General features: G+C 52.1%; 13 protein-coding genes across 14 annotated transcripts, besides 2 other annotated features; 4 read left to right on the forward strand and 9 right to left on the reverse strand.

Annotated features, from left to right (window-relative positions):
* Positions 1–281: 281 nt before the first annotated feature.
* Positions 282–1,510, reverse strand: EKO05_0009190 (uncharacterized protein; the record flags this gene model as incomplete). Its single annotated transcript, XM_038942096.2, has 3 exons — positions 282–1,162; positions 1,212–1,344; positions 1,394–1,510. 3 exons carry the CDS (start codon positions 1,508–1,510, stop codon positions 282–284), a joined length of 1,131 nt encoding a protein of 376 aa, XP_038795795.2.
* A 1,563-nt stretch (positions 1,511–3,073) lies between these two features.
* On the reverse strand, positions 3,074–4,612 carry EKO05_0009191 (ribosome-binding protein; the record flags this gene model as incomplete). The annotated part of the gene is made up of 1 exon (XM_038946721.1): positions 3,074–4,612. The coding sequence occupies one exon, from the start codon at positions 4,610–4,612 to the stop codon at positions 3,074–3,076; it is 1,539 nt and encodes a 512-aa protein (XP_038795796.1).
* Positions 4,613–4,926: 314 nt separating this feature from the next.
* On the forward strand, positions 4,927–6,267 carry EKO05_0009192 (ATPase synthesis protein 25 mitochondrial; the record flags this gene model as incomplete). The annotated part of the gene is made up of 1 exon (XM_038946722.1): positions 4,927–6,267. The coding sequence occupies one exon, from the start codon at positions 4,927–4,929 to the stop codon at positions 6,265–6,267; it is 1,341 nt and encodes a 446-aa protein (XP_038795797.1).
* A 140-nt stretch (positions 6,268–6,407) lies between these two features.
* Positions 6,408–6,440: a tandem repeat.
* Positions 6,441–6,544: 104 nt separating this feature from the next.
* EKO05_0009193 (1 3-beta-glucanosyltransferase gel4) lies at positions 6,545–8,254 on the reverse strand (the record flags this gene model as incomplete). The annotated part of the gene is made up of 2 exons (XM_038942068.1): positions 6,545–8,060; positions 8,112–8,254. 2 exons carry the CDS (start codon positions 8,252–8,254, stop codon positions 6,545–6,547), a joined length of 1,659 nt encoding a protein of 552 aa, XP_038795798.1.
* Positions 8,255–9,482: 1,228 nt separating this feature from the next.
* On the reverse strand, positions 9,483–9,860 carry EKO05_0009194 (uncharacterized protein; the record flags this gene model as incomplete). Its single annotated transcript, XM_038946723.1, has 1 exon — positions 9,483–9,860. The coding sequence occupies one exon, from the start codon at positions 9,858–9,860 to the stop codon at positions 9,483–9,485; it is 378 nt and encodes a 125-aa protein (XP_038795799.1).
* An 882-nt stretch (positions 9,861–10,742) lies between these two features.
* EKO05_0009195 (translation initiation factor eIF-2B subunit alpha) lies at positions 10,743–11,823 on the forward strand (the record flags this gene model as incomplete). Its single annotated transcript, XM_038941987.1, has 2 exons — positions 10,743–11,684; positions 11,734–11,823. 2 exons carry the CDS (start codon positions 10,743–10,745, stop codon positions 11,821–11,823), a joined length of 1,032 nt encoding a protein of 343 aa, XP_038795800.1.
* A 613-nt stretch (positions 11,824–12,436) lies between these two features.
* On the forward strand, positions 12,437–12,906 carry EKO05_0009196 (uncharacterized protein; the record flags this gene model as incomplete). The annotated part of the gene is made up of 2 exons (XM_059637482.1): positions 12,437–12,478; positions 12,529–12,906. 2 exons carry the CDS (start codon positions 12,437–12,439, stop codon positions 12,904–12,906), a joined length of 420 nt encoding a protein of 139 aa, XP_059493465.1.
* Positions 12,907–13,079: 173 nt separating this feature from the next.
* Positions 13,080–13,104: a tandem repeat.
* A 330-nt stretch (positions 13,105–13,434) lies between these two features.
* On the reverse strand, positions 13,435–16,774 carry EKO05_0009197 (uncharacterized protein; the record flags this gene model as incomplete). The annotated part of the gene is made up of 4 exons (XM_059637483.1): positions 13,435–13,535; positions 13,588–16,075; positions 16,123–16,678; positions 16,764–16,774. 4 exons carry the CDS (start codon positions 16,772–16,774, stop codon positions 13,435–13,437), a joined length of 3,156 nt encoding a protein of 1,051 aa, XP_059493466.1.
* Positions 16,775–18,490: 1,716 nt separating this feature from the next.
* EKO05_0009198 (uncharacterized protein) lies at positions 18,491–18,874 on the reverse strand (the record flags this gene model as incomplete). Its single annotated transcript, XM_038946724.1, has 1 exon — positions 18,491–18,874. The coding sequence occupies one exon, from the start codon at positions 18,872–18,874 to the stop codon at positions 18,491–18,493; it is 384 nt and encodes a 127-aa protein (XP_038795802.1).
* Positions 18,875–19,357: 483 nt separating this feature from the next.
* EKO05_0009199 (uncharacterized protein) lies at positions 19,358–19,747 on the reverse strand (the record flags this gene model as incomplete). Its single annotated transcript, XM_059637484.1, has 2 exons — positions 19,358–19,524; positions 19,579–19,747. 2 exons carry the CDS (start codon positions 19,745–19,747, stop codon positions 19,358–19,360), a joined length of 336 nt encoding a protein of 111 aa, XP_059493467.1.
* Positions 19,748–21,043: 1,296 nt separating this feature from the next.
* Positions 21,044–23,317, reverse strand: EKO05_0009200 (uncharacterized protein; the record flags this gene model as incomplete). 2 transcript variants are annotated; one of them, XM_038941856.2, is made up of 6 exons in its annotated part: positions 21,044–21,790; positions 21,868–21,949; positions 21,997–22,553; positions 22,607–22,942; positions 22,993–23,112; positions 23,165–23,317. In XM_038941856.2, 6 exons carry the CDS (start codon positions 23,315–23,317, stop codon positions 21,044–21,046), a joined length of 1,995 nt encoding a protein of 664 aa, XP_038795803.2. The 2 variants fall into 2 exon arrangements, with proteins under 2 accessions (XP_038795803.2, XP_059493468.1); XM_059637485.1 differs by having other exon boundaries at positions 21,044–21,949.
* Positions 23,318–23,639: 322 nt separating this feature from the next.
* EKO05_0009201 (uncharacterized protein) lies at positions 23,640–24,104 on the forward strand (the record flags this gene model as incomplete). The annotated part of the gene is made up of 1 exon (XM_038946725.1): positions 23,640–24,104. One exon carries the CDS (start codon positions 23,640–23,642, stop codon positions 24,102–24,104), a length of 465 nt encoding a protein of 154 aa, XP_038795804.1.
* Positions 24,105–24,192: 88 nt separating this feature from the next.
* Positions 24,193–25,152, reverse strand: EKO05_0009202 (uncharacterized protein; the record flags this gene model as incomplete). Its single annotated transcript, XM_038941910.1, has 5 exons — positions 24,193–24,339; positions 24,440–24,589; positions 24,676–24,779; positions 24,835–25,002; positions 25,080–25,152. 5 exons carry the CDS (start codon positions 25,150–25,152, stop codon positions 24,193–24,195), a joined length of 642 nt encoding a protein of 213 aa, XP_038795805.1.
* Between the last annotated feature and the right edge of the window lie 236 nt (positions 25,153–25,388).

Raw genomic sequence — 25,388 nt, forward strand, 5'->3', positions numbered from 1 at the left:
CCGCTGCTTGTTTTCATCTTCGAAAGCACCAATCAATATACCAAAGGCCACTTCTTGCTTCTTAGTGGTTGCACAGGATGTGCGAGAGCGAAGGATAGCGTGGCGGTGAGATGAGAGGCGAACTTGCGAAGTGAGGGCTGGGCCGCGGTCGTGGTCAAGAAGACTGCCGTCCGCGCACGGACGTTTCACCCACGAGGAAGTCACGAACTGCTCCGAGATGGCAGGTGTCAACTGTCAAACACAGTTTTCTGTATATTGGAATTTTGTAACGTAGGGACCGATTACAATAAACGCCTCTGCGGAGCTTCATGCTCGCTCACTGTCAAGGCCAGGCTTTTGCCAGTACCGGCGTCTGTGTCGAAGTCATTATAGTAATACGACTTCTGCTCGCCGCTCGGTAACTTTGTCAAACCTTCCTGACTAGCCGTGCTCTTCAGCGAGGTTGGTCGCCCCATCTCAAAATCCTGAAATCGGTCCTGGTGCGTGATATGCACCTCCTTTGTAACGAAGATAGCGTTGAAGTTGGCAACGACAGTGGGCCAGAAGATGGGCATGGATGCGCATATGATCGCAAAGTCCACTTCGAGGCAGGAAATTATGAGGACTTCAGGATACCACCATGTAAAATCGAAGCTCTTAATAGCGTCTGCGCTGTGCTTGAATGTGCTCCAGAGACGAAGGATGGCCATCAACACAACAAGTGAACCCATGATAAACAGCCCCGTCATCGCCAGAATTTGCTTTCTTCTGAGTCCGGGCCTGAAATACTCCGTAAGCGGTATCATGAAGATGACAATGTCGAAGAACATATTGGTGCCAGCAAATATAAAGAGCGTCATCCTGGCTTCATCAGCAGTCCGATAGCCAAAGCCATAGCACTTGGAGCTGGCTTTCCGGTCCCAGAATCCAGATACGGGAAGGCAGGGAAACCAGACAAGGAAGGAGAAGGCAATACCCCAGCTCGCTACAACAATCAAGAGGATAATGCAGATGTAACGTATAATTCCTTGTCGGAAAAGTCGGAGGTATTGCAGCAGGAGCGAAACCTTGATGAGAGCGGTAGTCGTATGGTAGGCAGCGTTGGTAACGTAGAGGTATTTCATCATGGTTGGTAGAAGGTTCATCATGTAGACCAGGTGCTGACCGAGACCATACTTGATACCTGGGGAGTTGTTAGACCAGTCAGTGAGGCAGGGGTAGACAGCAGTTACCTCCAAGGAAAGCAACTACCGAGACCAAGTTTAGGACCGCTGCAAGGAAGACGAACAGGTCATCCCACCAAGGCTCGCGAACCACTCTGAGGCGTGTGTGAAGACGGAAGCCTACTGCTATCCAACTCAGCATCTGTGACAGTAAGCTCATGTTCAGTCCGTTCGGGCGTCGAAGAATCTACATGAAATGTGATGGTAACTCCATACATAGTCGCTGGGTAGTTGGCGACCGGACGTGCGCCTTGGGGATCCGGGTATGCTTTCAGCATCTCGCCGATGATGCTGCTGAGTTGATCCATCGCTATGTCCTGTAGCAAGAGAGCCTGTTGGGCGCGTCGTGCAATAACAGGTCCGAGGGGCCTTCAATTACTAAATCGCGGGAGTAACTCGATGGAAACTTCTAAGCGGAAGTCATACGGAGCAGAAGCGAGCAGAGAGTGCCAAATCTCTCAGCCCCGTGGCCCAGAGGTCATTTCACCCTTAAGTCGATGTACCACATGGCACCTGTGGATCTCATGAAAGGCTAAGGCCTACATGACTCGAATGAACCATGTTGATACTAGGTATGTAGACATGTTGCATCCTTGACAAGCCTTGCCCAGATGTCCAGAATTGACTGGTAGCGAGATATGGTGAGTCCGTAGAACAGGCATGAATGTTCGGTCGCTAGCTCGATTGGGACATGAACCGTTCCGTGAACAATGACAATTATGCTATTCCCAAAGTGTGAAGTGTGAGTGGCGACCAGCTGACTTGCGGTATGGTGCGACAATGGTAGATCCGGGATGAACCTACGGCTGTACTGGGGCTGTACTGGGGCTGCTGCAGCGATGAGTTTTCCAGCCGTACCAAAGGATTGGGAAATGCGGGCTGTGTCTGCGCAATTGACCTGCCCAAAGGAAGTGGCCCGCTCGCAGCTATTGCCGTTAGCAGCAACAGCTGTGCATCACAGAAGAAGCTGCAGCAAATTGCTTCGGAGAAAATCGAAAAGACGTTGTGATGGCGGCCGTTCGGCGCAATATGTCAAACGCGTCCCTAGACAAGTGGAAGTTTAAACATGGGCTTTTTTAAAGCACTGCGTACCCCATGACTTGCGCCAACCAGATGGCCTGCGGGAACGCCGACAAATTGAGGGCGGATCGAGGCTTGGGACGTGCTTATGAAGATCTTTCCGAGAGCATACGAAAGGCTGGCTAGAACTTTGAGGTGTTGGTACTGCCGTCTCACGATGCATGAGTAGTCACATGGAAATGAGGGTACACTATTCACTTCCGCTGACGTCAAGAGAAAAATTCGGAATTTCTCGCCGCGCCGTAGTGAGCCTCGGCCGTGACCACATGATGTCAGAAAGTTGTTGCGGAGGAAGGCACAGCTGCCAGCGGGAACGATTGTGCTCAACGCGTCCCGCAAAGGGTGGGTCTGCACAGATCCATCCCACCTGCAGAATCGCAATAGATAGCTGCCCCACATCCAGCGAAACCTGCTACTGTATAAGCCTGGCGGGCTTGTAGCTTGTCGCAAGTAGAGCTACGTTAACTATTAAAGAAGATTCTACAATATACAGAAGATTGGAAGCAGACACGCGATAAGCCTTATGTTGGACAACTTGGGATCGTCAAGTATTCCGACACCTGGAACGATGAGAAGTCAGACGCGATATCGAACAAGTGTGCGCCAGAGAAAGAAGTGTTCGTTCAAGCCTTAAAAGCGATTGGCTCAACAGCTAATCGGAGTATCTACAATACCACATACGCCTGACCATCTACCGGCCCACCCTCATCATGCCTTTTAATGGACCACCAACGCCTCGAAATGCAGCAGAACAATCGTAACGATACTTATCAAAATGTATGTCGAACGACCTAATCCTTCATAGTCATATCCTCAAAGTCATCCAACAGCTGCTCCATCGGAATCTCCAGTCCCTCGTCCTCTTCCTCCCCTTCATCCTCAGTCTCCATGGCATCCGCATCCCTCTGCGCTTGCTGCTGCTTGTACAGCGCCATGGTCGCTCTCAACTCCGGATCCTCTTCGACGTCCTGCAGGAACATCTCAAAGTCACGCTCCATCTTCTCCTGATCCTGCTTGCGCGGCAGCATCTCGCTCTCCTCTCTACCCATGCGCTTGACGCGCCAGTTGCGCTTGTTCTTGTTCTTCTTGGCGCGCTGGTAGAACTTCTTGACCAGCACAACGTCCGGAATCGATTGACTGTATTTGTTGGACTGCTCGAGGACGTCGAAGACTTCGTTGTTGAAATTCGTGTTACTCAGAAGGTAGCCCATCACGCTATCGCCAACGTGCAGAATACCGCCTAGATGTGTGCGGCAGTAGTAGGTCTGGTCGTTTGCGCCCATGTCTGAGGCGCGTGCGATGGTCGCTTCGGCCAGGAAGTTTCGCCCGACTTGCTTGCCGAGAGGCTCGATGTCAAGGACAATGAACTCGGTCAGTTCTTGCACGTCGGCAAGCGGACGGAAGGGTGTGCGCCAGTACAGCTTCTGGTCAATGTCTGCGGTCTGAAGCGTCTGGGGATCGAGGATTTGTACAGATGTGCCAATGCGCGAGCAGAGACCAAGGGGAGCGATGTTGCCAATCTTCTTCGCGAGGGGGATGGGGAGGACTACCAGGTCGTCCTTGCAGATAGGCACAATCTCGCACGAGTACGAGAACTTGTAGTTCTTGGTCGATGTGTGGATATCGTGGGAGATGAGTTCCTGCGAGTCCTTGATGTTGACGGGTACGACTGCCTTGAGGAAGTCGCAGAAGGCTGTGGCGTGATTGCGTTGTGCGAAGAAGAAGTCGATACCATCGTGGACCTCCTTTATGTTGATGGTGTCCTTGTGCGCGCCATGCTTGAGGATCAGCTGCTCCAGGTACAAAAAAGTCCTCTTGTGGGGGACCTTTTGTCGCACCTGCACGCAGGCTCTCCATGTGTTGTGTGTGTAACTCTTGGCGCAGTCGGGACACTGGTGGTAGTTTTGCTTGTACTCGACTTCGAAGGTCTGCTGCATGATGGCGCCCTCGTTGATCTCGGACTGTGCGGTGATCTTGACCTTGATCCTTCTGCTGTGAGGCTCGGTCCAGATGAAGCTGGCGTCGATGATCCGCAGCTTGTTCAGGCCGCGCAGTTTGCGCAAGCACAGGGCGAGCAGCTCGCGCGACTCGGGAGCGGCTACGACCCAGGAGGTAGGCGGCGAAAGCCATCGGTCGCAGTCGCGGCACATGAGCAGGATGGCCTCACGCTGGACGCCGGTGGTGACATCGGTCTTGAGCTTGATGCAGTCGTAGCAGAAGGCACCAGAGATGGTTCCGTCAACGGGCGCGCCACAGTCGGCGCAAAGAATCGTGGCTGCGTTCTTCTGCTGGGGCGCAAAGGCCATACCACCAGAGTGGTCAATCTCCATGACGGTGGGTTTCTTGGGATGTGGCTGGTGAGTTTGCTTATGTGCGGATGAGAGAGGGGTGTTTCTCTCTACGGTCCTCTCCGGGGCTTTTTCAGATATATAGATATATGTGGTGGGGGTGTTTGTGAGGAAGTGCCTTGAGGCAAATGTTTGCTTTCAAATTCACGAAACCCCGCGCAGCCTTGAACTTTTTCCATGACTGACGCCCCTCCGTTCCGGATAAGCGTCCTTATCAGCACGTGCTCAGGCGCCCCTGCCGTGTAGAACACAGGAAAGTCTCACGCTCACACCATCGTCAACACTCACGCCTCACCATGTCTGTACCGTCGAGATCCGTGTGTAACGCTTGCAGAGGGGTCGCAAAGAGAGCGGCCATCCTTACACCGGCCTCGAATGCATCGATAGCCCGCGTCTGGACTGCCAATGCGCTGCTTCCAAGAGCTGCAACCAGTGCAACCAGTGCATTCACCACAAGCAGCGTATCACGCACAAACAACAAGCAAGGCTCAGCAAACCCCGATCCCAAGTTCGCTTTCTTAGATGCCAAAGAAGCGCTCGAACCCCAAGCCGATGCACAGCAGACCACTGTTACCCCAGCAGAACATGTCTCTGAGCCGGAGCAGACGCCAGAGGCAATTACCGATTCCTTTGAAATGGGAGCAAAGCCTCCACCTCCAGATGCAGCCGTACCGTGGTATCTCAAGCAGAAGTCCGTCCCTCACACCCCGGTCCACCTCCAAGCCGCCTTCGTCCCAGACCTCCCCATAAACCCGCCACCCATTCTCGAGGATCTCCTCAACTACGTTGCAGTCACAGCCGGTCTCGACGACCTTATCCTTCTCGACTTGCGTAACCTCGACCCGCCGCCCGCGCTCGGCCCCAAGCTGATCATGATCATCGCAACTGCACGCTCGGAACGGCATCTGCACGTGTCCGCGGACCGCTTCACTCGCTGGTTGCGCCGCGAGCACGGGCTGAAAGCAGACGCCGACGGTCTCCTCGGACGAAACGAGCTCAAGATCAAACTGCGGCGCAAGGCAAAGCGCATGCGCATGCTCGCCAACGTCGGCGGCGCCATGCCTGAGGGCAACATCGACGATGGTATCCGCACTGGCTGGATCTGCTGCACTCTCAGCAAAGTTGAGGCGCACCCAGATGATACGCACATGCCTGGCGACGGCGTGAAGGACTTTGTCGGCTTTAGGGACGTCAAGCCCGGTGTCAATATCGTAGTGCAGATGTTCACTGAGGAGAAGCGGGCAGAGACAGATTTGGAGACGCTGTGGGGCGGTGTGATGAGGACGAGAAAGCGAGAGGAGAGGACGGCCGACGAGATGTTGAGAGAGGTGGAGATGGATTTGGAAGACCTGGAGGGAGAAGAGGACGTGGAGAAGACGGGAAACAGCGCGCAGCAGGTTGAGGGTATCGCTGCTTCTTCGTTGAAAACGCCCAACGTGCCTGCAACACCAGTGCAGCAGTATTGCAGACCCAAGCCTTCGGCTGGAGACACTTTTCCAGATGCAGCCGCGGTCAGTACCGCCAAACAGATGCGAGGGCAGATGCGAGGGCAGATGCGAGGGCAGATGCGAGGGCAGATGCGAGGGCAGATGCGAGGGCAAATGCGGAGACTACATACTGTAGGTCTCAGATCATGAAAACACTCGGCCGATCCGCAAACATATGTTCGACTATACGCATGATACCCATAGAAGTAGACACTGTACATTATATGTAGATTACAAATTGCACGACACTCAGTCACTCGCTGCCGTATAACAACCCGTGTCACATGGTCTTTACTTTTCATTATGGATTTTTATTTTTATTTGCTCATTACTCATTGTTGATGTACGTGCGCACTGACTATTTGCTCCTCTTACTCCTCTCGCAGCCTTGAAGGTATTACAAATCTACAATCCAGAAACGCGCCTCTTACAAGGCAAGCATGCCGAGCAAGCTACCAGCCGCAACAGCAGTCCAAAGACCCATGATCAGTCCACCGTGCTCAACTGCCCTGGGTCCGTTGAGCCCAGCAGCTGCACCCTTGCTTGTCGAAGCCGCGGCGCTAGTGGCACCTGCGCTTCCCTTTCCTGTCGGACTGGCTGCCGTGTTGGTTCCAGCTGTGCCAACAGCCGCCAAAATACTTGAGCAGGTGCTCGCGGTAGCTGCGGTCTGCACAGTTGCCATGCCACTGAAAGCACAGGCCGAGCTGCTCTTGCCATTGCCAAGGTAGTATTGGTTGGCGACCCATGCGAGCTGGTCCTTGGGATCACAGCCTGAGTATCCACCGTATGTGCCGGTAGTGGCATTGCGAGAGATACCGGCGCAAAAGTCTTCGTTCGCTCCACAAATGTAGTTGAAGACATCGGCGTAGTCTTCTTCGTTGGTGGATTTGATGTTGCACTGCAGCGAGGCTGCCATGCAGGAGCAGAGCTGGTTGTTCGGGCTAGGAGGGAGGGGCGAGGCTTCGGCCTGCCATGAGCTACCGACAGTAGGGCATGCAGGCGCAGAGTTGGTAGGCGTATAGGTGCTACGCATGGTAATTGTCGGGCTGATAGATGCGAGCTGTGACTGCAGGGAAGTAAAGTCGGGGTAGGGGGATACAGAGGCATCATTGGAGGTAAGCTCGACAAGTCCGTAGTCGTTGGTACCCATGAACCATTCGTAGACGATACCGCCGGAGAACACGCTGGTCATGTTGCCAAAGAGGACCTGTACTTCTGTGAAGGGTCGGTGAGTGGGGCCACCATCGATGCCTACAATGCAGCCATACTCGGCGAAGAAGACTGGGACGGGGTAGTCGGAGAAGAAGTCGACGCGCTCGCCGTATGAGGAAGCTGAGTAGCTGCTGTCGCCACACCACGAGTAGACGTTGTAGCCCCAGAAATCGATCTGGGTGGAGTTGCCGGAGTTGCCAGGCTCACAAGCAAAGTAGTGTGCCAGCTCGTCACGAGTAGGCACATCGGCTGTTGCATAGCCTACACCAAGTGTGCTGCGGTAACCCTGGGAAGAAATGTATCCCTTAGCATCGCGGACGGCGGCCTTGACGAACGCGGCAGCAGCCGTCTGGTTAGCAGCGCTGACGTTCTCGTTACCAGCGAAAAAGCCAACCACGTTCTTGTACTTGGAAAGCGCATCAATGACACCAGTGTAGCGTTGGTAAAGAGTGACGTCCCACTCAGGATCGTCCGACATGATTGATGTGCCGGGCTCGCCCAGATCGGCTACCACGTAGATGTCCGCCGAGGCCAATTGCGCCATGCAATCATCGTGGTTCTTCGTTGGGTCGATGGCGTATACACGCAGGATGTTGGTGTAGATCTGCTTCAGGTATGGGATATCCCTCCTGCATGCATTCCCATCAGCCAGCGGGTCAGTGTAGCTGGTGTTGGCGCTGGTAGAGCCATTGGGCGAGTAATTCTGTTGGTATGCGACACCCTTGAGGTAGCTGAGGCAATGTCAGCGCTGTGCTTGACGGACCAAGGAGCGTTGAGCATACAATTGCGACCCGTTGTTTGTGTAGAAGAAGTGCTGTCCGTAGACCTCAATCTCAGGAATGTCATCGTAACTTGCCGCCGAGGCACTGCCTAACAGTGCCGCAGCGATACAGCTGAAGCCTGCGAAACCACTGGCAACCTTCATGTTGCCACAAAAACGAGCGATAGGCAGCTGTCAAACAAAGGATGAAGCTTTACGGCCTGAGCTTAGTACTGAAGACAAGGCTTGGCCGTGTAGTGGATGAAGCAAGGGAGGGAAACGGAAGTTTCGGGACTTTGTACACGCGAGTGTTTTGCTGGCCGCGCGGAGGCTGCAGGAACTATCTGTAAATACGCTCATTGCGTGGCTCTGCTGACACCACGCGTTGGCGGGTAGTTGTTACTGGATGACGCCGGAAGGGAATATAATTGCGGGGCTGGATAGCCCGGACTGGCAATAGCGCGATCAACCTTGCTGCTTTGGGGGAGACGATGTCTATTTCCGTCATGAGGTTGACGACTGCACGACAAAACTTTGGCGCTCGTTGTTTACTTCCATTGCGCTGCATGAGTTACATCCGAAGAACTCACCAAGCATGCATCGTGTGTTGCTTCGATGCCCTGCAAATTTCCAGCCAAGTCCCACCACTTCATCCGCTTCGTGTCCGCAATGCATGGTCTTCCCAGCTGAGCGATTTTCCTTATACGAGATGTTGACAATAATACGGCGAGGCGCAGCACGTGATAATGATGAAACGCCAAAGCCACTTAAACTGCGTGTTTGATGTTGCAAGACTTAGGCTTCGAGGATGATAACACGTACACGGTACGTTGGAGACCCACTACTTGGCCCAGCATTGTTACATTTTGCAACTGGCGCTCCCAATTCGTACCTACGTTGAGGTAACGCAGTGGGCCGAGTTTACTCATACATTATGCTCTCAGTTTGACTTTGACAAGGTTTAACTTCCGCTGCAGACTTGGCCGCGCTGACGGGTCGCAACGTGAGACTGCAAAATTCAGCCTCTGATCTGGCAACGTCTTTGGTAACCGTGTCAAGGTCGACGTCTTGTATGACCCCCGTCAAAGGTTTCGAAATTGGTTCAGTACATACTTTTGCTTCTGCAATGCTATGTGAGATCGCAAAACTTGCTCGCGTGCTAATTGTTTTCGGAACCTCTGGCACTGAAAACGCGTAACTTTGCACTTGCTTTTCCAACACTCTTGATGGATACCTTAGAACACGCACACGTTAAGGGAAGCAAAGGTACAGGTAAGGAAGAAGGTTGTTCGTGAAATCTAGATCTAGAAGAGAAGAGGAGGTCGTAAATCATGTCGGCCATCGCAGCGTTTGTCGTCGTTCGTGTCAAATGTCCCAGTGCCTGGTATCGTGCTCAATCACTCAGCTCGACGTCCTCAACGTCTGAATCCAGCTCCACCACCGCCACGCTGACAACCGAATCGTGCTTTGTATGTTTCCCGAAGCCTTGAAATGGCTTGAGCGACTTCATGATTCCCAGGTTTGCGATGAACATTGACTTTTTGGCATTCTCCCGCCTGGCAACGCCCTCCGACCAATACTTCTCCAGCTGTTTCGCCCTCTTGTCGACCTCGTATCTCGACTCCTCTTGCTTGCGAGCCGCCTTGCAGAAGGAATCTGAGAACGGCCGCGACTCGCAGTGCCAGCCCCATGTAAGACAGTCCATATATATGGTCGGATTATTGGTGATGTACGGCCGTGGGTTTGCTGGTGTGTTGATGATATACGGCATGGTAAGAAAGACTCGAAGAAAGAGTGGGTGGACTCCACGATCTTATTGTTAATGGTAGTCGATATTTGAGATCTTGGACAAGGAGACGGTGTGCATGAGTTGCAACAGTGTTGATGGTAGTCGATATTTGAGATCTTGGACAAGAAGACGGTGCGGGTGAGTTGCAACAGGGCTTTTGTAGAAAGGTTTCCGAAAAATGAGGGGTTTCGTGCAGATTCTCGCAAGCTGTACAGTTTGGAAAGTGAAGCAAGCGTCCCAATTTGTGGGTATACGGTGAACTAGCGCGGTTGTAAGCGGAGTAGTCGGTGGATGAGGCTCAACAACATGCATGCAAGTTCGCCGATAAGACCGCATATGCCTGATACTTAAGTACTTCAGACGTCTGAGCAATCACGTTGCGGGATCCCGTGGGGAGCCATTGTGCTACACGAGATGTAAAGAAGCAACTTGGCATGTCTGGGGAAATATGCAAATCCCCAGACTGGTCACGCTCGAAACACCCAAATGCCAGCCAAGCCCTTGCCTTGCCTCGCATTCCGCTGTAAGACCCCGTGATCGATGGGCAGAGGCCCTGTAGTAGATACGCCGAGTCACATGTAGCACCTGGGCGTAGTGAGTGGTTTTGACTGCCTGATTCACAATAAAGGTCAAAATCAGCGCATAGTCTCGTTCATGTAGTGCACAGAACAGCCTCTCGAGAGTGCTGTCGAGCTGGAACATAGCTCTTCTGCCTCGTCATTAGGTATTCAGAGGGGAAGGGTTCTAGTTGGTTCAAGTTCATGAGTGGATGCGGGGAGCGGGGCTTGGCAATGACTCTATCGAACCCCTCTGAACTTTTTGGATCGAGCAACAAAGAGGGCTCAACTTCGACAACCCGCAGAAATGAGTGCCAATTCGAATTTCGACATTGTGTCGACATACCGGCGCATTCTCAATGATGATCCGGAGCTTACTATGCCCGTTGCGGCCATCGAAGCCCTCGTTGAGGCCATCGCACAGAGCTCGGTATCAACCGTCGCCGAAACCCTCGATCTTCTCGAGCGCCACACTGCCGCGCTGAAGGCTTCGATCGCAAACCCCATATCGCTCTCTGCCGGCACAGATCTCTTCCAACGTTATCTCATTACCACACTCAACCGCCCGGCAAGCCTGAATCTTGGCCCTGACGACGATTTCCGTGCGATTCGAAACCACCTACTGTCAAATGGCAAGCTGTTCGTAGAGCGAGCTAAGCAGAGTCGAGAGAACATCGCTAGCTTTGGCAAACACTTCATCCGTGATGGGGCTACCGTGCTCACAAACGGTGGATCGCGTGTTGTGGGTGCACTGCTGAGGAGGGCAGCTGAGTCAAGCACAATCCGCTTTAGGGTTGTCTACGTGGTGCCATCATCACGCTCGTCTGATGAGAATGAAGGGGATCAGACCGTATCCGACCTGCGCGCGCACAATGTGCCTGTAGCCACCATCTCGGATTCCGCAGTCGCGTACTCGTTGGGCAAGGTGGACATGGTCATTGTGGGCGCAGAAGGCGTTGTCGAGAACGGTGGCATCATCTCACGTATGGGAACATATCAGATGGGTTTATTGGCCAAGAGCAAGGGCAAGCCATTCTACGTGGTCGCCGAAAGCCACAAATTCGTTAGGCTGTATCCACTTAGCCAGTTCGATTTACCCATCGAGCAGAAGGTGCTCGACTTCAAGGTCACGGACGATCCCAAGGTCAGCAAGTCAGGTGCAAAGGACACAGTAGATGAAGGCATTGCAGACATGACTCTGAAGCACACCTCGACAGGTCTCAATGCACAGGATGCTGTTGATTTCACAGTATGTATATCACGGAGAACATCTCACAAGTTGCTGACGCTACTATTAGCCACCTGACCTGATCTCTGGAATCATCACAGAGTCTGGCGTGCTGACACCATCGGCAGTGTCTGAGGAGTTGATCAAAATTTGGTTCTGAGCCTTCCTGAGCACAGATTTCCTGACTTGCATTACACTCCTTCCACCAGTTCGCACTCGTGAAGCCCGCAATCTTCTGCAACAAGTACTCATATAAGTCGTAGGCTGCTCGACGACGCGTTCCTGCGTCCGAGCATTCGGTGCCCTCACAGCCAGAATCGCAGCAGCACCGAAGGGGGAAGCCGCATATGGGACGGCGACGCGCTTGATTGACCGTAGTGGTGGAGGTCCTGCCATTTGCAGATAACTAGGCCACGAAGAGGCGTCAAGTGGGACACACGACGCTGTCGTGACAACACGTCACGTTCATAACGATGATGATATACGATACCTTGTAGCTGTAGCGCTTCAATGAGATCATGAGAACACCTGCATTCACTCACCCACACAGACTAAGAAGCATTGTCGGTATCTGTGACACCCACTAAACGACTCGCTGTCTTTGCTCCCTTGACCTCACATGAGCTTGGGCTCTTTATCTCTTCACATTCGTCGGCAGACCACAGCCTTCCTCACTCTCCAACACCCAACCAAACTGCAACTGGCATCAGGGTTGACAAATTGGAATAGCAAAGCTTTGCACAAGCTAACAAATGTAGATCATCGCGCTCAAGATGTCGAAGCGACGAGCCGTTGCCAAACCCGCAGAGGACTTCGTAAAGTTCCCAGTGGCTAAGAAATCGGATTCTTCAGCTGACTGTCGAAGGACGATGAGGAGTTTGGGCGATACCATCGCTCTCACAAGCGTATGAAAGCCGCGTCCAAGACCAAAGATGAGGAGATCTCATGGCTTCGACTTGGACTCGAGGAAAATCCCGGAACGAGGGATAAGAAACACGAGAAGGTCTTGCTGGAGCAAGCCGTTGGAAGATGCGGTATCACTCATGGCGGTCACAACCTGAGAATAAGGCTCGTGATCTTGGGGGCCAACTTATCAATATGGAGACCAAGATTGAAGATTTTTACTTCCGAGAACACAGCGCTGCAGATGCAGTCATCTCGAGTGGAGGGATACTACAGTGAACTTTTCACAAAGTTCGACGACTACAAGAGGACAATGCGCGAGATGGACAGTGAAAATTAACACGGCTGTCAAACGAGGCAACAGCAGCACCCAATGAGTACAGACGTGGTTCTGAACAGATATTGCGGATAAGCTGTAGTACACGACAATGTCGGCGAGGTCTGCTCAGACATACACGTACTACCGTTACCAAATTTGCTTCTTCCAACCACGCCGCGCCACGCCATGCCACTTCGCCCTCGCCCTCGCCCTCGCCCTGGACAATTCACATACATCACCATTCCCAACAACGGGCTGACATCGGCTACCGTTTTGACATATGAGTGCATGTATCAATCCATGAACGGCAGCGGAAAACTGTTTCGATGTCATTATACAATATGTATTAATGCTAGTGTGAGCATGCCGAGAGGCACAGAAAGTTGCCGTCGCCGTCGCAGTATGACTTGAACACTAGGAATGATCTTGCGTACTTGTGCGCCGTGATTGCTACGGTATTTAGAAAGTAACCTGCATGCTTTCGAGAACGCGGAAGCGACCAGTCCGTCAAGTAGCGTCCGCAGATGCAACAATCATATCGCTTTTGCCTCACATGATACCTCTAAGACCGCGGAAGCCTCCCGTTTTGGATGAAGAAGACTTCTTTTGTTCCTTGTCTTTGACTTTCTTTCCAATGTTTTGAGCGCCACCTGTTTAGTTTTAGCCTATTGTATCAGTGTCAGACAGAACGACGCCACTTACCACGACCGTATACCCTGACCTCAGACTTCGCCTCTACCTTGTCTTTGTCGGCTCGGCCACCGCTACCATCTGTGTCGACCGAGAGACTACTCTTGCCACTTGACTGAACGGCAGCGTTACTTCTGGCTAATGCCTGGGGTTCGTAAAGGTCCGGGTGGAGGGATCCGCCGAATGCAGGGTACATTGAAGGACCCGGAGGTGACCTTTGAGATCGCTGACTGCCATGACTTGGCATGGAGTCTAATCGAGGCGGGCGTTGCGCCGCTGATGAGATAGCTGAGTTTGGGCTGCTCACTGAGTTTGGGGAGTGGTATTCGGAGAAATACTCGCGTTCCTCATTAATAGGCGTTTGGGTCGACAACGGAGGCAAATGTTGTGAGCCGTAGCTGTTCGCTTCACGCAAGCTAGAGTTGCGACTTAGCTGTGACTGCGCATACTCGTGGTGCCCTGTCTTTTCGTGTGTGCTGAAGCGCCCCAGTGCAGCCTGGTGCTCAGCTTCAAGGTCTTGGTACTTCATCTGCAGATCTGTGTGCTGTGTTGCAAGATTCTGATGCGCCTTCTTCAGACTTTGCAGCTTCGCGTGGCTTGCAGCAAGCACAGAGTCGAGCATCTGCTGAACAGAAGATGACAGCTGTCCGGGTGGACCCACCGTCCTTTCCGTTGCCTGCAAGCGTTGCTCAAGCGTCATTATGCGCCGTTCATAGGCTGTGACGGAATGTTCACGCTCTGCCTCACGACTGTTCAGGCGCATATTCGCTATTTCGAGGTCGTTACGCAAGTCGTTACGTTGCTGGGTGAGTAAGTGGAGATCTTGAGTCTGATCCTCGTACTCTATAATCTTCTGTTGCGCAGTCTTGAGCTCGTGGCGCACGTTGCTGTAGTCTTCCAGCTCGTACTCCAGAGCTCTTGTCCGTTGTTCAGCCCTCAACTGCTCTGCTTCAGCCTTTTCTACAATCCTCTTCAGGTGTTCGTAATCGGACTGTGTCCTTTGCAGCTCAAATCGCAGCTTGTCCTCTTCGCTATGCCATGTCTTCTCGCTGTCTCTGTACGTTCGAACCTTCGCGTTGAGATCGCTCTCCCACTTCTTGGACTGGTTGCGACTAGTGAGTGTTTCCTTCTTCAATTGCGCATATAGCTCATTTGCCTTGTTAAGTCTAGCTTTCAAAGTCTTGTTGGCGTTGATCAAGTTCTGAGTGTCCGCTTCGACTGCAGCCTCTCTGATGTGCTTTCGCTGCAGCTGACCGATATGTGATAGGTGTTGTAGCTTAAGGTAGCGTTCAAAATTCAGATCGTTACGGAGTAACATAATTTCTCGCTGCAATGATGCCATGGACTGATTGGGAGAGTCGAGGTGTGGATGTGAGGGCGAACTTGTGCCCGTTACAGAGCGAGCAAAGCTGTCAAGGTTTGGCTGCGGGTGAAATTGTCGCTGCTCAGGTGCAGTAGATGCATTCAGCAACGTCTGCTTCATAGCGTCCTTTGTGGGTGGTAGTGTTGGCGAGTCCATCGTATCGTGAGTCTTCAAGAGAGGTGATGCTGATTTGAAGGATTGGACAGAAGCCACCGACTTCGATCTCAACGGCATCTCGACAGTGTCAGGCATGCTGGGCCTCTCTTCAGGGGGAACAAACATTGTCGACTGGGTGTTCCTCCAGCTGATATCAGAGTCGTCAAGGACGAATTCTGCTGGGACTTCAGGGAGAGGTGGTATGGGCGGTAACTTGGAGGCTGGAGGTGGCCCTGGATCCTCTAGCGTTGCTGACACTGCCACGCAGAGATCCATGCAATCGGTGACAACATCCGCTGGATCGCTCTTTAGCCACCTGTTTTCGCTCAATTCTTCTTCGATTGTGGTCGTGAATATATTTGGGTGCAGTAGATGAACAAGTCGGTAAGGTTCGGTCCGACTGTGAATAAGATCCTGATCAAGATCGAAGTCCTGGGCGCCTGGGAAATTGAGCGACTTCAGATATTTCCTAGATCTCCTGATGAAACTCATGAAGTTCAGCGGAAACAGACCATACAGGAAGGTGAAGTAGTGCATCAGTGTCGGAGAACCTTCCTCTTCCCCTTCGACCGGTTGTAGCTGCTCCCATGCTTGATCATTCTCTTCGTCGTCCTGTTCTTCCTCGCTGTCTTCGAAGTCTTTTTCACCATGCTCATGTGCCATGTTTTGGTCATCCAGTTTGCTTAGCTTGTCCCAACAAAGAACCCTGCTGTAAATCAGAAACAGCTTCGGGAGGTGGTGGTTGGAGGTCAGAGCTCCACAGATATGGGGCAAAAGCATGATCAAAACCACTAGGGCAAGTTCGATGACAGTTGTGGAGGTATCGATAAGCAGACATTTCTCTAAATGATGTAGGAGTGAAGTGTCAAGGACTAGGTGCAGATGAGGAGGTTGCAGACGCACGAAAGCGCTTAGTAGACCCAGCGCTTGCATACGATGTTGTTTCTGTACGAACAGCTCATCGAGAGCGGATAACAGCAACTGCAGAAGGTCAGTTGTTTGCCAAAATGTCAGAATGTGATAAATACCTTTGGCATCTTTCGGCCAAAAGTTACAAGGACACTCTCAAGCTCGTTGGCGATGAATTCGTTCTCTGGGGACACGACGTTATCCGCCGAGTTGGAAACGTTCGTTCGACGGAGGTATGCATCCAAAATCTTTTGAGTAAGGAGGCTCGACACTCGTGCACGATCTCCATTTTGATCCTCTTCAGCGTCGTACACCAGTATGCTCTGTACAACCTCTCTTGCATCCTCAATCGCGTGCCTTTTGTGCCCTATCCCGTCGATTGTAGGCTTCAGGACCAGGTTCCACCATGTCGTTAACCTTGCCTCACCGGTGAGAGCTGGGCGCACAAGTCTCAGTGCAGAGAGGAATGCGCCGTGTTTAGGCGCGTGCTCTGCGACATGTCGTTGGTACAGAGCGTGAAGGTCTTCATGGAAGCGCTGCGAATCGTGGTCGTCGATGTTATCGTAGCGGTCGAGGAAGCTCTGTATAGTCGCACAGAGCTCTTCAGGCAGTGGGTATGGTACGTCAGAAGCACCGAAGGTGTTGTCGAGAGCCTTGATGGTCTCTTTCATTGAACTAGACACAACAATCAGACCGCTATATTTGAAGACATGTGCGCCATGTTGGTGTCGCACAAGGGGCTATGAGATTCTCAACTTACCCGGGAGCCATGTCGTGCTTGGTGTGCGTATGTGCAAAGTCCAGTTATGATGTTGTGTTCATGGGCTGCCTGTCTGACCAGCAACAAGACAGTCGCAGTAACTTGCGAGTTGTGCAGGGAGCGGGAAGCTCAAGATATCCTCCTCCGATATAGAAGCTCCAAGCTGTATGGACTGAGCTATTATTCGTAATGTGAGGAGCTATCCGAGCTCTGCTATGGAGGTATGGGTATGACGTGGGGTGAAGCGTGGAGAAATCGCGAACGAATTCAGTCCAATATTTCACTCTGCAACGGCCTGGTCGTGCTTTTGATGCAGCATAACGAGGTCCCAATGGCTGGGAAATGCTACTCATGATCCTAGTAGGTGCAGCAGAAGTAAGAAAGGTTTCACCCTGCCGGGACGAATACGCATTCGTGGTCCAAAGACGCTGCATCTCGACGCCGAGGTGCTCGCCATGGCGGAAAGACCCACCAGTGCCGTGTCCGTGCCCGTGGTACGCTAGCCCGCTCTAACGCGTTGCTTTTGTCCCACCCCTGGCGTTCATCCCACATCAAGCCGGCGCCCATCCAGACGCTTCGATACCAGAAACGTGTCTATGACAAGAGTGGTGTGTCTGTGGTAACGATACGGGTTACACGGAACATTCTGCATCTGGTCTTCAAGTTGAGCACCCACCTGGCAGCATCACAGTTTTGAACGCATTGAGCTCCAGCTGCGACGACGGCAGGCGATTTCTGAACTGTGTGTCAGCAGCAGTACATAGTCGACCTTACTAGTTACCGATCTGCCTTACTATCTCGGCACTCGAGCCGCTGTCCATCCTGTATGTTCTCTTACCAATCGCAGTTCGAGCGCTATTCTGTTGCCTGTCATAGAGACGCAGAAACACGCGCAGAACACCTCACAACGGCAGGTCATCGGCTTGTGGGCTGCCTTTACCGCGGCTGCAGACCGCGTTTATCATAAGTCTCCGGAATTACGTGTCAGCCACACCGTTATCTTCCCCCTCCCTCGGACCATGCCACACCAAGATGACCCAGTGAGGTAAAATCGATGCCAGGAGAGTACCCCTGTCACGTGTAGCAACGTGCCTACCCCCGCAGTACCTGCACTTGACCCTGCTTTTCACATGCCTCCTTACTCCAAGATACCGTGAGCACTATATGCTCGTCGACCATCAATTTACCTATCTACAACATCATCTCCGGTGCAGCCATGTCACTCACGATCTCGAGCCGGTTAGATAGGAACATCCTATCGAAATTACATCGCATATTACCCGCTGCCAGCTGCTCGAATGTCACCATGAGATATACCATGCAACGCACCGACAGCTTGGGTACGTTCCGCCAAACTACCATGAACACCACATCTCCTGCGACCCGCAATAGGCTGGCCCACCTTTGACCCCTATCGTGCCGAACAAGCCGAGCTTACAGACAAAGTTCACGCTTCGTACAACTTGGCTGCCAGGGGAGTGGCTACAAGTTATGAGAGCTAATCCAATTACTTTTGCTCGGAATCTACGTCCTCTCGATTAATATGGCGACAGGAATGTCCAGCATGTTATTTCCCGGTGAACAGGAGCAAACTCACGGACACGTGATGCGCACATATTACCACGTTTCAATACCAGAGGACAAGCGACGCAAGACCAATGAAACTGTCATTTGCCAATGTATCAAGCTAGAAATCCTCCTCTCACCATTCTCGGAACTTGCCGCTTCTACTGCCCGGCCAGATTCTTCTTCCCACTCTCACTGATCTCACCCAGACCCTCCTTTCCACCCTCCACCTTCTCACCACCGCCGATTCCCGTAGTCCTAGTGGGCTGGGCTTGCTGGTCGGGCTGTTTCGCGGGGTGATCGTCACCACTCTTGTGCTCTTGCGTAGACGAGCTAGACTGCTGATCGGTGTTGAGCGGCTTTGAGCGGGTATCGGCGTTGGGCTTTGCGGATGAATTGGCGCTCTGATCTGGCTTGTTGGAGCCCATCTTCGGACCGCGCTTTAGCTCTTGGGCTGTAGCCCGGGTAGTGGTAAATGTGCGGGTTGTGGTCGAAGTCGAGACGCGCGGGACCGTGCGTGCGACGGGGCGGAGGAGAAACGACATGACGTGAACGTGGAGAAAGAGTACGTTGGTTGATTGATTTGGCAGGTATTGAGTTCAGTTGCTTGGTATCGCTTCAGAGTGAAATGTGTGAGCTGTGTGGGCAAGTTCGCTGTGTGTTTACGCAGCTTCTAGGTATGACGATGATCACCCTGCCCAGGTGCGGCGGAAGTCTGAGGTCATCGTGACAGCTTCATCAATTGCCACCTCGGCAACACAGACTTTATCAATGTTGAAGACTTTGGGTCTCCAGTTTTGGGGAAAGATACTGCTGTTCGAGCTTACCACTTGGAGGCTTCAAACAAAGCATCTGAAGGTGTTGGTTGAAAGGACAGTAGCCGCGCGACCTAGCGCGTCTTAGCGCGTTTCTGCAGGCCATGGCAATTGCATCGTGTGATGAAATATCAATTCTATAAATATGATTACTATTAACCATCTGTTTCAACATCTCTCTCACCTTGCAGCTCACAAACGCTACCGTGCACTCTAGCTTTCCCAATACCCCGTCACACCCCTCTGCTTCTTCCACCTCATAAACCAACAGCAGAGCGGGAAGAAGGCCGTGTTGACTGCATCCCAAGCGATGAGGATTTTAAAGTCCAGGCCGATGCGTAAGTGTAGTCCAAACAAGATCTGGCGACTGCCTTTGACAGCTAGGCACGGATTAGCATCCTTGGGTTTCAAGAGGATGAGGAGAAACGACTTACCCGAATGTAGCGGCCACACATAACCCCATCGATAGAACGCAGGCGCGATTTCAATGTCATAGAAGGACGTAGTGACGTTGGTGATGGCCCAGATAATGAGCCAAAGACCTATCCATAGCGCGCTAACAACTATAGCTACGTTCTCACAGGCCAATCCTAGCGCAATCATGCCGAAGAAGTTTAGTATTTAGTACACTTAGAATATGCCGTGACCGTATGCAACTGGATTTCTATATCTGACGTCTGTGACCTGGGTTTCAGAAGTGATGGAGTTGGTGTGTGTAAAGTTGATCTAGAAGGCTATAGAGACGAACGAGTAGGCAAGCAAGAGCATGGAGTAGGTGCTCATGGTAGCGAACCAGCGCCAGATGATCATTTGGTGGAACTTCAGGGGCGAGTGGTTCTGCGGATTGATGTATGTCATGTGGATGGGGAGGTAGAAGGAGAAGCTAAAGAAGGAAATATTTATAAGATCTGTGGTGGCATGTTAGTAGTTGTTATTGGTACGAACTATGGCAGCGCTTACAGATGAGGCCAATAGACACAACAGGGATGCCGGTATAAGATAGAACGGGCGAAGATTCAATTCAGAGATTCCGATCGCGGAACTGATGGCTTGCAGTGCGGCTTGAATATTTGCTAATACTGTAGGGTCGCTGGCATTTTCAAGTGCCATGCGCGCCTACTGCTGGCTAACCTAACCCGTTGCCTGTGTCATGACCTGACTATGAGCGGCAGCATGAAGTCGTACTAGTTTGTGTCGTCTCTTGCGTCTTGGTAGACCAGCTGACAGGCGCCGAGAGGGTCGTACGAGGCGTTGCCGGTTGCAACTGCCTGGTGCAGCAGAGCTGAGGCATTTGGGTTGATAATGATCGCAGCCCAAGCGTCCCAATTGTACACTGCTTGACGAACCTCCAAGGCGTCATTGTTGAGATCCGACCCAGGACGAATGCCCTAACCTAATGTTGGTATACCAGACGAGATTTGTTTCTGTACTAAGTCGGCAATCGTAGGTCCAACGAAGGGTGCATTGCCAGTGTTATCGAATGGTGCAGCACCGTCCATGTCAACAACATAGACAAGCAAATGGGTAAGTCTGTTTTCAACTTTGCAGAAGACGCTCCAGTATATCGACAATACGGCCAGGATAATATACAATTATGCAAGCGCCGGGCTATTCCCTATGCCCCAGTGTTGAGCAGTTTCAACGTGCCAGCAGCCGTCGTATCTCACAACGCTGTCGTTCAAGTGAACAAGCAGATCTTTGCCAAACCACAAATATGTCCGAAGACACCCTGAACACCTGGAATGCAACAGAGACAAAAGGACAAGGGGTATCGTTCGCAACAGATAGAGACCAGTAATTCCAAACTCGCGCATGCTAGACCCAGTGTGGCAAGTGGCTACCTGAAGGTCGTCCACTTATGGCTGCCCAGAAATGTGTTTCAACATGTAACGCAACAACTCATCTTCTTAAAGAAACATAGTCATGCGCTGGTGGAGGACGCCTCTGATACATCCTGTCAGAATCAGGTCTGTAAGCATAGGGTTGTGCTCCAACAGGGTAATCATGATATCCGTTCCTCACCTCAGGTGAGCAACGACGTTGTACTTCCGGAATATAAGGACGGTTGCTCGGACCGGCAGTCGGGCGTCCTTGGGCATTGACATAACGACCACCAGCTACGCCAGGTGGCGGTGGACGTGGGCTAGATGTTAGATCAACAACTTCCTGCGAAGGGTGCGCTCTATGCCGGCTACGAGGCTCCGTTGATGGATGCATCCGCATATGGGAATGTTCAGCGGACTGTGTTGGACCAGGCCTTGGGAAGACCTCTTGGTCGTGCATGGAAGGTCTCTTTCGCTTGACGGTGTGTTCATGTAGTACATCCCTGGAGTATGGAACCGGGGGAAGCTCTTTTTGCTTAGACGATTGATGGTCATCATACTCCCTGGCAACATCATTGCGATCAGAAAAATGACGTGGAGGTGAAACGAGATCGACCGTCGCAGGCTCTACCGACGGAAGAACAGTCTCCAGTTCTGAGGCGCGCCTTGATGGCGGAAGCGGAAGCCTGCTATATTGCGCGTCAAAAGCATTGACACGAGGTGAAGAGTGAACATGGTCCTCTTGAGTGTAACGGGCTGCGGTACGATATGGCGGATCATACTCTACCCTTGAGGGAGCACGTGGTTCGTCGATGGGTTGAAGCTTTGGTGGTTAGCTTACGAGTAGGGGGTGAGGATTATTGTGATATCGGGCTTCCAAGCACGATCTACCAAACTCACTTCGTACAACCGCCCATCAGAATCACGCATAAAGTTCGGCGCTCTTCTCGGTTCGGGTTGGAACACTGTTGGCCTGTGTCTCCTGGTTGGCGTGAGCAAAATTTGACAATGTCAAGCGACCGTACTCACGAATCGATCGGGGGTTTGCTGTGAGCGGAATAGAATGGCTCAGGTTGAGCTAGCTGACGGGTCTGGACCGACCGTGTCATCGGTGCACGATATTGCGGAGCTTGAGAACCAAGCGCAGATGATGGTGGGGGGTAGGGATGTACAAAAATTGTCCTTCCATGTCCTCGCCTTCTTTCGTAGTCACTGGCGGACGGATATTGAGGATGGTGTTCAAGTTGTATGTCGTGGGCAGTCACTCGGTTAGAGACGATTTCCATGCTCTGCTCGCGCTCATCAGGGGTATCACCTCCATCACTCGTTTCATCCTCGTCGTCATCGAGAACGATGACTTCTCGGAAGGTGTCTTCAATCTCATTGCTTTGTTCGCCAGTCTCGTCTCGCCACTCCTTGAGCTTGGCGAGGGACACGTGCTCAACCTTTTGTCTAGCTTCCATCCAGGAGCCGGTCTTGAGCATTTTGTCATAATCTGTGTAGGTGTGACGTATATGTGCTACAACAGCAAGTTGAACTCGACGTGCCAAAGAGAGCTCTTTGGCGTTACCTACTCGATTTGTACCCTAGAAAACGTAAGCATGCACATAACTCACCGACGTGAAAGGTGTGTATCTACCTCTTCAAAAGCATGATTGACAATAGACGAGAGGTCCGCTTCGGGGATCTTGGGGAACATTTCACGAACAGCACCACTGATGTGGTCTTTCGTGCCCTTCTCTGTAGTTGGGCGGCCATGCAGCGCCTGCCTTGTTGAGTAGCTCTCAACTTGTTGTATCATCCAGTTCTCTCGATCACTCGTTCTAGTCTTGCGGAGACCAGAGTCTTCGTCGTACTCGTAACCGAACTTGCTGCAAGCGAGCTTGATGATGTCAAGGGGGAAATGGTGCCCAACACGGTGTACATGGTGCGACAATTTCTCAGGATCGGCGTGCATCTTGTTTTTAGGTTTTGCCTGTGACTACGTTAGTACATGAGGCTTCCTCGAGGTTGACTGCTGCTAACCGAGACAATGTGCACGTCTAGGTTGCGCTGACGACATTGTTCTTTGCACCACTCGGTAATCTCTGGGTGTCCGGCGGGAACGAAGCCAAACCCTTGGGGTGCGTTTGAGGCGTATGTCAGCTAGATGAGTGTCAGTTGCGAGTGCGCGAGTATAAACCAGGTGGCGACAGACGATAGAGTGTAGTTTCTTCTTCTCTTGAGTAACGGCCTCAAGTACGATCTTATAAGGCTTCTTCTTCTTCACAGCGGCACGAGTCTTCTCAATCGCAATAGCGCGACTAATACCCTGCTGCTGCTGCGGGCGTGCATGATGAATTCTTGCCATGTCTCGAGCTTGCGGCAATGGCCATAAACCGCGCTGAGGTGGGATGACAAGATGATGGCGTCTACAAAAGCTGTGCTGTGGCGATCAGTAGTTAGCACGGTGCGCAGTGTGTCTGCAGATAGACGACAATGGTTCAGACGGTTCTATAGTCTTCTACACGCCCCGGTTGCAACGAAGAGAGCAGGCGGGGTGAGGAGTGATGGTGAAGTGAGCGGTTGCAGCTGGTCGCAGGAGTGAGGCGACACACCGCGGCATTAGTAATCCCGAGGGAACCAATGAGTACTCGGGCGCATTGCTTGTGACATCTGGCGCGCTCACCACCATGTCGAACGAAGCGATCGTTCATGCTTACAGACATGTCCTCCGCCACAGCTTGAGGGCCATACAGTTTTCCAAGCCTGCACGCTTCACTCTGCGCGACCGACTCCGCGCAGCCTTTCGCAAGGGCTCTACCCACGACTTTGATCAGCAAAAGATTACAAACACGCTCGAATTTCTGAAGTACGCTGCGAAACAGAATGGCTTGGAACATAAGATTGTGAAAAACCTCTTGTATGTCTGGTGGAATCAAGACAAGGGCGGTCGCTCGAAGGCAAAGACCAAGATTCGGTGGGTACTGTTTGTTGCGCGCAATGCTTCACCAAGTGCTGACCAGAGCAGCACCCGTGAAGAACTCGAGATCCGCACCACTGCCTACGACACCTTCAACCATAACATTCGTATGCTCAACGAAAGTATGGAGATCTGCATTCCATCCATGACTTCGCGAGAACCCTTCGGCCACTGAAGCCACCATCGAAGCCGTTACCGAACGCCTGCTTGCCACACTTTTATGCTATAAAGGACGCTGAAGAGAAGGAGGCCAACACCTGCCGCTACATGAAGTCGTCCAGGAAGTCTTCGTCCCGATCCTGGTTGCTGGACATGGCAATGTTGTCCTCAGTCATCATGTTGTCGTAGGCGTGATCTCGCTGCCAGGCAAGCTCCTTGCGCTCCTTTGCAACGCGTGCTTCCTCCTTGCGCTTTAAAAGGCGTCAGAAGAGGACTCTTCATATCACAAATGATAAAAAGGCACTGTAGCCTAGAGAGAAGGCCAGAAAAGTGATGGAAGGAGGCACTTACTCTTGCGTCTCGAGCACCTTGATCCTTCTTCCTCAGCTCACGTAATCGAGCTTCCTTCTCTTCCCGCAGGTCAGGGAACTTCTCAACCTTGGTTTTGTTGAGTCGGTTGACAATGGGGTTCTCACGCGCTACAACATGTATACGCTTAACCTAGAGGTCGTCAGCACACTAAGCTATTCGATCACGGCGATATAGTCAAGGCAGTTCTACGAAGACAATATCCAGCAGTCACATACCTTCTTGTTGTCCTTGAATCCGACCTGGCCCACAGCCATGCTCCCATCTTTCTTCAGGTTCGACCACGGTGTATAGATGACCGTGATATTATCTTTCTTGTTACCTAACACCAATAAGCGCTGACGCCTCACAACATCTCGACTCTTGCAGTGACCCACCTTCGATACTGTTCGCTTTGGTCAATTGTGCACAGTCGATCAACAACGGCTCGCTGATCTTGTCCCAAGTCTCGCCATCTGGAAGTCGAACATAGATATGGGCCGAAGAAAGGTTGTCGACGTGAAACCAAACATCCTCCTCCCAGCCATGCTGGATCAGCTCTTCGTCTGTCGAATTGTCAGTGCATGCTGCCCGAGGTGCATTCCTTTCTAGATCCTAGCATTCCACGTGTGAGAGAGCATACTTTCAACCTTGTCTTTGCCGACGTAGATGAAGGCTGAGGGCGTAACGGTGTTCGAAGAGAAGTAGTACACCATCGTGGAGGTGCGTGGCGGGAGCGCGAGTCCAAGAGAGGCAACAGGGCGGGCAATATTACAGGTCAAAAGAGAGAAGGTGAAATTCGAGAGCACGTGCTAGTTAGTGGGGCTAGCGGGGCATGCCGCTTTATGTGACCGGCGATTGGGAGCGCAAGGACGGATGTTAGCCCAAGTCGTTATTATTGACAATTCCTCTATCCTGTCCATCAACTCTGCGAACTCGCATCCTCGCATGC

The sequence above is a fragment of the Ascochyta rabiei genome, chromosome 16 (assembly GCF_004011695.2).
Source record: "Ascochyta rabiei chromosome 16, complete sequence".
NCBI lineage: Eukaryota > Fungi > Ascomycota > Dothideomycetes > Pleosporales > Didymellaceae > Ascochyta > Ascochyta rabiei.